This window comes from Musca domestica, unplaced genomic scaffold (genome assembly GCF_030504385.1).
Source record: "Musca domestica strain aabys unplaced genomic scaffold, Musca_domestica.polishedcontigs.V.1.1 75, whole genome shotgun sequence".
Classification (NCBI taxonomy): Eukaryota; Metazoa; Arthropoda; class Insecta; order Diptera; family Muscidae; genus Musca; species Musca domestica.
Window position 1 is genome coordinate 167,129 of NW_026712393.1, and position 14,099 is coordinate 181,227.

The following is a 14,099-nucleotide window of genomic DNA, read 5'->3' on the forward strand; positions in this document are numbered from 1 at the left end:
AATCACATTATGTCACTGGAATAATATTAACAGCTGTCGGACGAGTGTTTTAGAAATGACAGCAGTCTGACGTTGGTTGCAGGTTTTTCATCTCACCCTGTATGGTACCTCACGCATATTTTAACATTTTCTAAAAATTATCACATATCTCATATAAAGTGAAGGAAGTAATCGATGTAGTCCAAACCTGGCAAGTCGCAATATTTATATCGTATTTTTTTAGGTCTTTATTGGAACATTCCTCCGGAACCTACTCCATAGAGGGTCAACGATTTGAATAATCATAACAGAAGTCAAAATATATTTAAATGATCGAACACTAGCTGAGGGTCTATATCTGTCGACAAAACCGACTGACACTCTTTTACTTCTTAGCTCTACTTTTATAATCTACTATTTTTTTGTACCCTCAACCGCAGTATTAAGTATTAAATTTGTCATTCCGTTTGTAACACCTCGAAATATACATTTTAGACCCCACAAAGTATATATATTCTTGAACAGCATAAAAGTATATGTCGATTTAGCGATGGCCGTCCGTCTATCCATCTGTCCGTGTGTGTAAATCACTCTAGCTTCCGAACCAAATTATGTAGATTGATAAAATTTTACCAAAATGTATATTATGCTTGCTGGACTTTTGGTATTGAAAATGGGCCATGTAGGTCCACGTTTTGGTTTAGCCCCCATATAACGGTACCTTCCGATATTCGATATTTTGATGATTTTAGCGACATTATTCACCGGAATTGTTTCAAATTTGGTATCAGAAACTCGAAATGGATACTACAGCCTAAGACAGAAAATTGTCTGTGCAGGCCCACTTTATGTATAGCCCCCATATAACGGTACTTCCCGATATTGGGTATTTTAACAATTTTAGCCACATTATTCACCGAAATTGTTTCAAATTTGGTATTTGATATTCGTAATGGATGCTACAGCCTATGACAGGAGATTGTAAGTTCAGGTCCACGTCTCGTATAGCCCCATATAACGGTACATCCCGAATTCGGCAATTTGATGATTTTAGCGACATTATTTATCGGAATTGTTTCAAATTTGGTATTTGAAGTTCGTAATGGATACTAAAGCCTTAGACAGAAAATTATCTGTGGCGGTCCACGTCTTCGTATAGCCCCCATATAACGGTATCTACCGATATTGGATATTTTGATGATTTTAGCGACATTATTCAGCGGAATTGTTTCAAATTTGGTATTTGAAGTACGTAATGGATACTGCAGCCTAAGGCAGAAAATTGTCTGTGCAGGTCCAGGTCTTCGTACAGCCCCCATATAACCGTACCTCCCGGTATTAGGTATTTTGATGATTTTAGCGACATTATTCACCGGAATTGTTTCAAATTTCGTATCTGAAGTTCGAAATAGATACTACAGCTTAAGACAGAAAAATGTCTGTGCAGGTCCGCGTCTTCGCATAGCCCCCATATAACGGTAACTCCCTATATTCGGTATTTTCATGATTTTAACGACATGATTCACCGGAGTAGTTTCAAATTATGTATTTAGAATTCGTAATGGGAACTATAGTCTGTGACAGAAAATTGTCTATGCAGGTCCAGGTCTTCGTATAGCTCCGATATAACGGTACCAATATAATGGCTGTATTCGGTATTTTAAGGATTTTAACAGAATTTTTTTACGGTGTATGGTATTCAGAATTCGGCCTTTTTTACTTGTTTTATCTCACACTATATTGTGATGTGTGTACTTTGAAGACAATCACATTTTATAAGTGTTATAATTATGAAAATATTGAGGGAGGTACTTCTTGGATTGGGCCGACATTGTCGATTTCCGCACCTGACCTAGCACTGATGCAAATATTAGGATTTGCAAAGTTGGAGCAAAATCGGATTATCCTTTCTCTTTCAGTGCAGGAAAATATTTACTTTGGAAAATTCCAACTTTTGTGGGTGAGGTACCAGAAGGAGTGGACCGATATTGTCCATTTTCAAAGTGCATCTAAGTTTGATAATAATATTACGATGTACAAAGTTTGGACCAATTCGTATACTCTCTCTGTGACTTATCGTACGCACCAGACAGACAGACGGACGGACATCGCTAAATCGACTCCAGATGTCCTGAAATGGATTTGGTTCGTTATTTCGATGAGGCACGTTTTCAGCCATATGCCTGAGGGTTTTAAAAATATGAACGTCTTGAATTTTGTTGTTGTACGTACCAGAGAAAGTGTCAACCTCTACCAAAACCGTCTCACTCTTTTGGAGAAATATAAAAAAATATATATATTACTAATAAAAATATTACTCAAATTTCATTAATACTCTTCTTCAAAACTAATCTCATTTACATTTCGAGCCACATTAAGATTATAATAAATTTAATTTAATGTGCTAATTTAATACATTGTCCCCAAGTATTAGTTTTTTTCATCCACACACAACACCAACATGCCACACATGTAAATATACACAACTTCCAACCATTACCACACTAGGCACACTGGCCATCAACACCACCACCATTTGAGTGACCCAACGCCATGCCATCATCGCCGTAGCCATCATCAACATTGTCGCTTCAATTATAATTGAATTTCTGGCTATACGGAGTAATTTCTCCGGCAAAACAACATACCAGTATGACGGTCGATCAGTTCGTTTGTCACTCTGGCAGCTAGACATGACTATGCGGGGACGTCATAATTTCATTTAAATATCTATGGTGGGGGTGAAGATGAAATGTTATTAAAAGCGTTTGGGTTTTGTTTTTCTCTATTTTTTCTCTATTTTTTTTTTTTTTTTTGCTTTTGAGGGGGTCAGGTTGACGGAAATCCACACATGTTATATGTTGGAAGCATTATGGTATGGTCCAGATTCATTCAAGCGGCTTCATACACAAACACTCTGTGAGAGAGGGAGAGCGAGAGCGGGCAGTTGTGAGTGATTGTAGTAACCAACAATGGCACCGTAATGAAATGTAATGGAATGTACGGGTCAACTTTTACACAAAAACAAGCACACACACTCTCATACACACCCATGTACATTGTACTCTCATTGTTGTTGGTATTGTAGTGGGTACTTTAACCGGAAAAGGTCATTAACTCAATGTGGTTTTTTATATTGTGCGTTCTGATTGCTTTGCATTGTTGTTGTTGTTGTTTATTTCTGCACAACTTTCAGTTCAACGCGTATTGCTGGGTACCATTACCACCGCAAAAGGTAGTTATTAATGGGCTATTTATTTTCAATCCCTTGCCGGAGGGAGGGAGGAAAAGATGGAAGGTTTTCAAAAAATTAAAACTATTTGTTTTTCGGTGTTCCTTTTTTTTTGGCAAATTTTCAGAACCCATCATTTCCGCTCTCACACACCATTACCAGCGCATTGCTAATCGTTTTATCGTAGACTGGCTGATATGTTCTATTTTGTGTTTCACTGCGGATTTTGTTTCCCATGGATTTTATATTTTTTATTTGGATAAATTTGCAAACTCACATACATACCTCTATTGAGTTTATGAAGAGGAAGGAAGCACCCATTGATTGCCAAAAACCCAAATGGATGATTGTGGAGCTAATTTATAATTTTAGGGAAAATGATGAACCAACCTGAAATGAGAAATAACAAGGGAATAGAAAATTAATCAGAAATGATTTGTGGATCATAAAAAAAACTTAAAAAATAACATTAAAATTTTAACAGAATTAGATGCCTTGGAACCCATGCAGTTTAGGTAAAGTAGTGTCCTTGGCAATATTACCAACGGCAATGCAAGGATTTTTTTGCAGGAAATTTTAACCCCAAAGCGAGTCACAAAAGAGGTCTTTTTGGTATTTATACCCTACTCCAAATAGTGATAAGGGTATTATTTCTGTGTATTTTTTTTTTTTTTGTAACACGGAGAAGCTGAAGCGAGATAGACCCTTTTGAGGATCTGCATAGAATCACTTTCTGAGTTGATTTATGCATCCCAGTCCGTAAGTCCGTCTGTCCATGTATTCTTGTGAACAAACTACAGGTAGCATTTAGTAGCCGATTGAGATAAAATTTTGTAAACAATATTTTTCTGGCCCAAGAACGAACCCTGATGAAATTGGTGATAATCGGTTCAGATTTAGATATAGCTCCAATATATATCTTCAACCGATTTCGGGTTAATTGTGCACAAAATGGCCAATATAAGTCCTAATGGCCTGAATATGTTTCATCCGATGTGGAGTTTTAAGTTCCTCACATGCGTAATATGCACTCGAGAAGAATGATATTTGGCACCGGACATCAGACACTGCTCTTTGGCACCACATATCAGATACAGCTCTGAAATATGTTTGTCAAATTTTGTCAAGATCGGTTCAGATTTGGGTATAGCTCCCATCAAGAGTGAGATGAAAAAACTGCAACTAACTTCAGACTGCTGTCATTTCTAAGCCACTCGTCCGACATCTTTTAAAATTATTCCAGTGACAGCTCATTATATTGTTTACAAGTGAACAAAAGCACTTTGGTGAGAATTTTCCAGAAAAAGAGTTATTCGTGATGGAATTCAAGCGTGATAGTGTGATTTCTTTATATTCGGCTGGAGAACCATAAGTGGCTCTCGTTGGAACACTCTAGCATTTAAATGTGAATAAATCTTTTGTGTCTCATACCATCTCTCGTTACCGTGATACTGGTAGCGTAGCCCGACGTCTAAGAAGTGGACGAAAGAAAACAGCAACATCAGCAGAAATGGTTCGAAAAGAAAAGAAGCGACTCGATCGAAACCCGCGTCGCAGTGGCCGAAAAATGGCTCGTGAGCTGAAAATATCGCAATATTCCATTCGGAAAATATTGAAAAATGAGCTCGGGGTAAAGCCATTGAAATTCCAAAAAGTGCAAGAACTTACACCACAACAGAAAGAAAATAGACTGGAAAGAGCTAAAGGCTTGCTTAGCTTGTCAACTGCTGGTCAACTGCCGAATTTTGGTTTTCTCCGCTGAGAAAACATTCGTTGTCCAGCAGTTTGTAAACAAACAAAATGGTCGTGTTTACTTGCCAAAGAGGTCAGCTGAAAATGTGCACCTTCGGTAGGCCACCAGAACTCAAGCGCCGGCCATGGTGATGGTGTGGGCCGCCATAACAGCTGATGGTTGCTCTCAGCACGTATTAGTCCCACGGTCGATTAATGCGAATAAATGCCGCATATTATCGCGAAAATATTCTGGAGTGTGTATTAAAGCCTTGGGCACGCAAACATTTTGGCCGGAGACCTTGGACATTCCAACAGGACTCAGGACGAACTGCCGAATTTGGTTTTCTCCGATAAGAAAACATTCGTTGCCAGCAGTTTGTAAAGAAACAAAATGAGGTTAGCTGAAAATGTGCACTGTCGGTTGGCCACCAGAACTCAAGCGCCGGCCATGCTGATGGCGTGGGCCGCTATAACAGCCGATGGTCTCTCTCCACTCGTATTAATCGACCGTGACATCAGAATAAATGCCGAATATTATCGCGAAAATATTCGCGGGTGGTTTATTAAAGCCTTGGGCACGCAAACATTTTGGCCGCAAACCTGGGACGTTCCAACAGGACTCAGCACGCGCCATTAAAGAATGGTAACAACATGAGGTTGCTGGCTTCATTTTCAGCGCACAATTGCCACCAAAATCGCCGGATACCTCAAGCAAGCGCTTCGCCGGGAATGGACAAAAAAACCGCAGAGCAACATTCGGCCATAATTTGTGTCAAAGGTGACCAATGCGAATAAATCTAAACTTATTCTAAAATTTGATGCTATTTCCCTTACCACTATGTGGTATAGGTTATAAATATATCAAATGAAATGTTAGAGGACCTTTAACCCAAAAAGTTTTCTAGTCCTTTAAAAAAAAACATTTAATAAAAAGACATCATGTTCTGCCAAAAATAGTTCTGGCAGGCTAATTTTTTTAGTTTTGCCAAGAAATGTAGAAAAAATTGTTCTTGAAAAAGTCTACGATTTTCATTGCCAGGATAACCATGAAAACGCTTTATTAGGAAATCCATGTGTTGTTACTAGGAGGTCTATATAAAATCTCTAATTTATGACTTGTAGGGAGGTGGCTGTGAAAATGTTGAGCTTTTGTGGAGGAGGTACCTGAAGGAGTGGACCCATATTGTCCATCTCCGAACTCCACCTAAGTTTGATAATAATACTACGATGTACAAAAGTTGGACCAAATTAAATACTCCCTTCGAGAGTTGTCGTGCACACCAGCCAGCCAGACAGACGGACATAGATCGAATGTTCTGAAACCGACTTGGTCCAAAGAGACCTAGGGTCTAATGCGATTATTTCGATGAGTCACGTTTTAGCCGTATGAAATTATATATATCCTCTTTAGCAATAAGTCTCAGGGTATAAAAATCGTCTAGAAAGTTTTTGAAAAAATTACCGACCATTAAAAAGGACTTTAAAACAAATCCTCTATTCTAGAAAGGATTTCCCCGATTTTCTGCAATAAAATCTTAAAATTGATTTTCAAAGGCCATTGTAGAAAGTATTTTTAAAAACTTCACTATTAGAAGATATCTGGGAAGCCAATACGGGGTTTTTGTAAGATTTTTGACCAGGAAGAAGCTGTTGAAAAAAAATTAAAAACTGCACTATTTTTTGGCTAGAAATTCCTTAAATATATTTTAAAAAAGCAATTCTTGGATTTAAAAATCCATGGCTTTTAATAGAAATAGTCCTTGTAAAAATTTCTAACATTTGACAAGTTAATCTTCAATATTTCCTGAAAAGTCTGCCATTTTCGAAGGTCCCTAAAAGTTTGTTTGTTTATGAGAATCGTGCATTTAAAACTTAATATTTCACTTTTACAAGATCGCCAAAAATTTGAACACAGAATTCTTTCGGGCGTTTTCGATTCGAGGTGTCGTCATATGCTACACTTCTCACCACAATTTTGTGACGGCCCTCCATGTTTTGGGAAAAGCTGTACTTGGTGTTGAGAGCAAATGGCCGGTAGTGATAGATGTGCTATGGAGACAGAGTGAAAACATCTAAATCCTTTAGAATATCCAACATCTAACTTACACCGTAATTGTTGATACACTTGCGATCCCATTCGATTATGTGGCGACTCCAAACCGGAAAGAAAATTGAGGTTGGAGCAAATTGTATGGCGCAAAAATCATCTGTGTATGCCGAGATTGGGGTTGGCTGCCAGCCACCTTGTTGGAATTTTAACAATTCTGATCTGATCTAAGGGTGAGAGTAACAAAAATTTAATTTCCAAAATGCCTACATTTCTCCGTTTCATACAGTAATGCGATCGGTGGGTTCCACACCCTCCCATTTGCAGGTCATACTTCCGCTGACAAATACACGACCTTCCCTGTACACTATTGATAGGTTGGTCAAATCAAAATAATCGTGTATGCCCTTGCCGTCTAGCATGTCGGGGCATTTATCGAAAACTTCATCGTTGTCCAGAATAAATTCATAGAGTGTCCCATATACCAGGGCGATTGGCAGCAAGAAACCAAGGAAGGTTAGCACTTTTGAACGTTGTATTAACATCGCGAAAAATATTGATTCAATGCTCGAGCTGCTCTCAATTTTGGGGTTATATAGCCTGAACATGGCCAGATCTAGGGTTGAAATAAGATCATAATGATTGATCGGTAAGAGATGTTAATAGTTTAATTGTTTAAAAAAAAAAAACAAACTTTGTAAGATCATTATCGGAACACAGATTTTTCTCACGCGATACAGTGATTCTATTTTGCAAGTTCGGTTAACCTGCATTAATCGTAGCTGCATTTTGACTTTTGCTGACAAAAACAAAAAAAATATTTTTGACTGCGATCATTTAATTAAACAAAATACAGGGTGCGATAAAAAACACTGCCACAAAGTCAAAATTTTTACATGTTTTTTTAAAATTTATTGAATAAACGAAAAAAATGTCGGAACTAGCATCAAATTTTAGAATAAGTTTGGATTTTGTTCGAACTGGCCATCTTTGGCACAAATTATGGCCTTCAAACGGCCAATGAAAACGTCACACGCTGCCCGATTGTTGCTCTGTGGTATTTTGGCCCATATCCGGCGAAGTGATCGACACTTTGGTGTTTTTTAGTGCCAACCTTGCTTTCCAAAATACTCCAGACACAATAGTCCAACGGATTGGTATCCGGAGATTTTGATGGCCATTGTGCGCTGGAAAAGAAAGGAACCTCGTTTTGTAACCATTCTTGGGTGACGCGTGCTAAGTGCGATGCTTGTAAATGAGAATAGAATCCAATCTCTCTCTTCGATTGTCAACTCTAGATTTTTCCAGCGCCTCAATCGCACTCAAAAACATATACAACGATGCTGAGTCCTGCTGGAATGTCCAAGGTCTGCGACCAAAATATTTGCGGGCCCAAGGCTTTAATACACCCTCCAGAATATTTTCGCTATATTATTCGGCATTTATTCTGATGCCAAGGTCGTATAATACGAGCTGAAAGCGACCATCGACTGTTATAGCGTCCCACGCCATCATCATGGCCGGCGCTTGAGTTCTGTTGGCCAACCGAAGGTGCACATTTTCAGCTGACCTGAAACACGATCATTTTGTTTGTTTACAAACAACTGGACAACAAATGTTTTCTCATCGGAGAAAACCAAATTCGGCAGTTCACCACTTTCGGCCAAGCGAAGCAACTCTTTAGCTGTTTTGAGTCTATTTTCTTCCGGTTGCGGTGTAAATTCTTGCACTTTTTGGAATTTCAACGGCTTTAGCCTGAGCTCATTTTTCAATATTTGCCGAATGGAATATTGCGATATTTTCAGTTCAAGAGCCATTTCTCGGCCACTCCGACGCGGGTTTCTTTCAAGTCGCTTCTTTACTTTTCGAACTATTTCTGCTGATGTTGCTGATTTCTTCCGTCCACTTCCTTGACGTCGGAAATAGCATGTGTTCAGATTTTTATCTGACATGGAATAGTAAAACCAATTAGAATTTTAGCACCTCTGATTGAGGAAAAATATAATTAATGTTTTCAATTAAATTCCTCTATTGCTCACCCCTTGTGGATTTTCGAAGTATATAAGCGCATTGTACTAAAATTCGGTAGCTCATTCCATATCGCCAGCTTTTCCGTGATGATAAAACCAAGGCCCATCATTCTAATTTCGATTGTCTGCTTACTATATTCCGTCCAGCCTGCATATTTCGCTCTCTACGAATTCATTTTAGAAAATGACGAAGTTTTCGACGACTGTCCCCAAATACCAGGCAATCACGGAATCCACGATCTATTTGACATAACCAATGTGACATTGGCCTACAGTGAAGGTCATGTCACCGTTAGTGGCTGGGGACCCTGTGCATGGGAAGGTGTGGAACCCACCGATCGCATAGGTGTAAGATAATACATAATTATAAAACTTAAATGTTTTAAAGTTCTTCCTACGCAGGGTAGAGCCGAACTATTAAAATACCATCGCGGCACTTGGCAGCCAACACCAATATCGATAGCTGTGCCTGATTTTTGTGAAACATTGTTCGATCCAACATCAATGACATATCAAGTGTGGGGCCGCCACATCCATGAAAGTGAACGGAAATGTATTAACAACAACGGGGTAGGTCAGGAGGTAAAGATTTTCGTTTTATTAAAAATTTCTTTGGTTTTTCTCCATAGCACATCTACCACCATGAACCCTTTGAGGTGGACACCGTGTTTCAGTTCCCCTGGAATGTTGAGGAACGCCATAAACTTGTTGTCAAAGGAACGGCCTACGACTTGTGGAATCGGCCACGTCCCAAAGAAATATGTTTTCAAATTTTTGGCGAATTTATTAAAGTGAAATAATAAAGTTGGAAGTTGGATCGAACATTATGGGTCGATATTCTGAGAGTTTATATTCTTTTATTTTATTAAATCAAATCTTAATACTAACATAGGTTAAATGACTTAAACGCAACTGTACTACAAATAGACATGCATTTGTTACACGCCGTACTGGATTTAATCAAATCAGCCTAGAACATAATTCACTGATGGTTAAATTTATAAAATACAAGGAATTCTTGGACAAAACATCGTCTTTAGATGACTTTTTCGAGTCTCGATTGGATTCTAAACGGAAAAGGAAAACCTAAATGATATTGCTGATATTCTTCAGCCAACACTGATACTCAAATAATTTCTGAGAATGTACAGGGTTGCCCATATTCGACAAACCCATCTGGCAACGCCATAAATTTTTACAGAGATGTCACATCGCTTAATGACATACCGCGTCTGAAGCGTCAGTCCAAGCAGATTTTTACCATTAAACGTAAGGTAAGGCTCTTTCTAATCCGCAGAGGCCATATAAAAGTCGACCAAGGCGATCGGCCGAGAATATCGCTGCCGTACGAGCCAGTGTTGAGAGGTCCCCACGAACATCCCAAAAACGCCGTTCTCAGCAGTTGGTCATGGCTCGGTCCACTTTACAACGGATTATTCGCATTTGTTCCCGTACAAAATTCAATTGACGCAAAGAATGTTGCCTGCGGACAAGCCTCGTCGATTGGAATGGGCCCAAAGAGTCTTCGAAATGGCCGAAGATGACGAGCAATTTTGGAACAAAATTATCATGTCCGATGAAGCCCATTCCACATTGAATTGGACCGTAAACAAGCAAAATTGCCGTTTTTACTCCACTGAAAATCCTCAGGAGATTCAAGAAGTGCCTCTGACATGACGAAAAAGTCACAGTTTGGTGCGGCGTTAGTGCGAAAACGGTCATTGGGCCGTTTTTCTTCCAAAATGAAAATGGCCATGCTGTTACCATCAATCAGGAGCGTTATCGCGACATGATGACCAATTTTGTGATGCCAATTATTCGTCGAAATCGTATGAGGCAGTTCTGGTTTCAACAAGACGGCGCTCCACCGCACACAAGTCGCATAACAATCGATTTTCTGAAGAATTTGTTTCCGGGCCGTTTGATGTCGAAAAGTGGTGATTTGGACTGGCCACCGCGTTCGCCCGATTTGACGCCACCTGACTTCTTCTTCTTGTGGGGATATTTGAAGTCAAAGGTTTACGTTAACAAGCTAAGGAACGTAGAAGAGCTTAAGGACAACATTCGTGAAGAAATAGCCGCTATTCCGGCCGAAATGTTGGCAAAAACGATGGAAAATGCAGCAAAAAGAGCGCAATACGTCATCAACGCCAGAGGCGGCAATTTGAGAGATATCATATTCAAAAATTGATGTAAACAAATCTATCGGAACAAATTAAATGATTAACATTGCCAACCGCCAAATTTTTATTTTTTTCTTTGATTTTTTAAAAAAATAAACTTGGGTCCGTCGAATATGGGCAACCCTGTAATTAACGAAATGCATTCCGAAGACAATAACTTTTCTGAAAACAGTGAGAAAAACAGAACAGAGCTTACTCTATCCCGTTCAAAAACATTTTTCTCGCCGCAGGTAACGCCTAAAACTCCAAACACGCTATACATTCCTATCTCTCCAAGTCCCATAAATTTAAAAGTTGTTGAATCAAAACGTACAATTTTCACTGGTAGATCTGCCGAAACGAATGAAGATAACATCGTTTCATACATCAAAAACAAATTAAATTTAAATATTTAAATCACCGCTTTTAAATCTAAATATTCTGAAATGTGAAGTCAGCCCTCACTTAAGATTGTTATTCATCCTGAAGATAAGTACCATCCAACACTAAATATTCTGATTGCACTAGCTTTTACTGACCAAAATAATATTTCCAGTGGACATAGTACTGTTTTTCAAACTCTTTTTTTCATTTGCTGATGGACAATGTTTCCCATTTCGTGGCGGATCCGTATCCTTTAACCATCTTATCATAACCTTAACTATGCTATTTTCTATGAACTGACATTTGCCCAAGAAGGTCAGAGTTGTATAGTTGTGCTATCCGTTTCACTGAGTGGACCGAATTTTCTCGTACCTTTTCTCATTTTCTGGCGGTAAATATTTTCAAGTTCTGTTCAACATCCTATGAACTGGTATCTGTCCAAGAAGGCAAGAGAAGAATAGTTCGAAGAATAGAATAAAAGAATGCATGACCGATTTCTCTTTCCTTTCTTCAAGATGAACTAGGTCGATCATCTAGTTCTTCTAGTTCGCCCGTTCCATTCAGTGAGAGTTTGGTCCCAGAGTGTTTAGCCTGGAAAGGACGAGTGGCTGCCAATGTTTCGGTGTTTGAAGCTGATCAGCATCCTAAAAGTATCTAATCGCACCTTCAATAATGCTATTATCTATGAACTGGCATCTGTTCAAGAAAGCCAACGCTATATAATTGTGCGATCTAGTTCACTGAGCAGATCTATATTCTCATTCGTTTTCTCATTTGCTGGCGGAAAATAGGTCCGGGATCGTAGCTGATTCGTATCCTCAACATTGCTATGCTAGGTCGGAGCAGTATAGTCGTTGTTACTCTTCTTCAAGAGGAACTAGGTCGTTTGTTTAGTTATTTTTAGATTCCTTTAAGGTCGTGATCAAAGGTTCCTTTTCGTTCCAACTTTTTTCGATAAAAAATGCAAGAATTTGACCGTTCAGCCTGGGGAAAGTTCGACTGGCGGCAGGTGTTCTGCACCCTAAAACCATATTCTCAATTATTATCTATGAACTGGCATCTGTCCAAAGAGGCCAGAGCAGTACAGTTCGGCGATCTACTTCACTAGGCGGATCAATCTTTCTCGTTCATTTTCTCAAATGGAAGTAGTTCGTTGATTAATATCTCTTCACTTCATCGTTCCTTCCGGCTCAATCGTTCCCTTTGGTTCCAACCTTTTTTCGCTATGAATGCGAGAATTTTATTCCGGCGCATTCAGACTAGAAAGGGGGACTGGCTGCGAATGTTTTCGAGCTCGCAGCTCATTCGCATGGTACAAGCATCTAGGCATGCCCTCAATTATTATCTATAAACTGGCATCTACCCACGAAGACCAGAGAAGTATAGTTTTGCGATTTAGCTGAGCAGATCTATATTTTTTTGTTACTTTCTCAAGATGAAATAGTTCGTTCATTAAATTGATTTTAGTTCAGTCGTTCCTCTCACCTCAATCGTTCCTTATAGTTTATCGCTCCATCGAGATCAATGGTTCCTTTCCTACCTTTTTTTAATATCGAATGCGAGAATTTGGTATCAGGACGTTCAGTCTGAAAGGAAGCCTGCGAAAAACGTTACCGCGTTTCTTAACTATGCTCTTATCAGGGAACTGACAGCTGTCCAAGAAGGCCGGAAGAAATCTTAAATGTTTCTAATTATATCCTCAAATAAGCTATTATCTATGAACTGACATCTGTCGATAAAGGCTAGAGCTGTATAGTTGAATTATCTAGTTTCCTGAGGAACTATTTCGTTCGCCTCGTTCTTTTCATTTTAGTAGCTCTTTGGCTAGCCCTGGATTGAATGCAACGAGAGCGGCAGCAAAGATTCAGGGAAATAAAGCAAATTGGAGTCGAAAAAATACCCAAGAGCGAACAGATATTGCTCATTTAAAGGGAAGTGACAAAGAACTGTGTACTTAGGTTCAGAAAATATCGGTCTTTCCCTATCCTAATATGAGATATGTAGGTTTAGTTACCTTACAAGTAAAGGGATTTAATTATGGTTCAGATCATTAAATTAAAGTAAATATAAAACTTAGAATAGCTCTTTTCGTTCCGGAATGATCCAACTCTATAGAGCAGTTCTTGTCATAAAGACGTCTGTTCTATCTACTTGCGCTCTATCGTAGATCGACCTACCAGAATGAGATCCATAGAAACTGTCTGCTCTACGGATGTAGGCCCAAACAAGATAAAAATATTTTTCTTTCCACGAGAGTTGAATTGATTTGGGTAGTTCCGGAAGGAACAAATTCGAGTGAACTAGCTCGAGCTCTTAAGTTTATCTCGTTTCATCTCTTTTCGTTCGTCTATCTTTCTTTTTCCCAGCCCGTTGCTTCAATTTTATTTTATTATCGTTCTTTATTTAAATTTTCATATTCCGCGAAAATGAACGATTAAAGACAATTTTTCTAATGAACTATAACCAATCGGTACCATTTAAAATGGAGGAACTATGTTCAGGAACTAGTTCCTCATGAGAAAAGCAACGAG

At 38.8% G+C, this 14,099-nt stretch overlaps 2 protein-coding genes across 2 annotated transcripts; one reads left to right on the forward strand and one right to left on the reverse strand.

Annotated features, from left to right (window-relative positions):
• Positions 1–6,564: 6,564 nt before the first annotated feature.
• Positions 6,565–7,613, reverse strand: LOC131800498 (uncharacterized). The gene is made up of 3 exons (XM_059130461.1): positions 7,280–7,613; positions 7,052–7,219; positions 6,565–6,994 (listed from the first exon to the last, which is right to left on the reverse strand). Exons 1-3 carry the CDS (start codon positions 7,598–7,600, stop codon positions 6,818–6,820), a joined length of 666 nt encoding a protein of 221 aa, XP_058986444.1. The 5' UTR covers positions 7,601–7,613; the 3' UTR covers positions 6,565–6,817.
• A 1,496-nt stretch (positions 7,614–9,109) lies between these two features.
• On the forward strand, positions 9,110–9,822 carry LOC131806389 (uncharacterized). Its single transcript, XM_059130445.1, has 3 exons — positions 9,110–9,370; positions 9,425–9,592; positions 9,652–9,822. The coding sequence occupies exons 1-3, from the start codon at positions 9,110–9,112 to the stop codon at positions 9,820–9,822; spliced, it is 600 nt and encodes a 199-aa protein (XP_058986428.1).
• Positions 9,823–14,099: the final 4,277 nt, after the last annotated feature.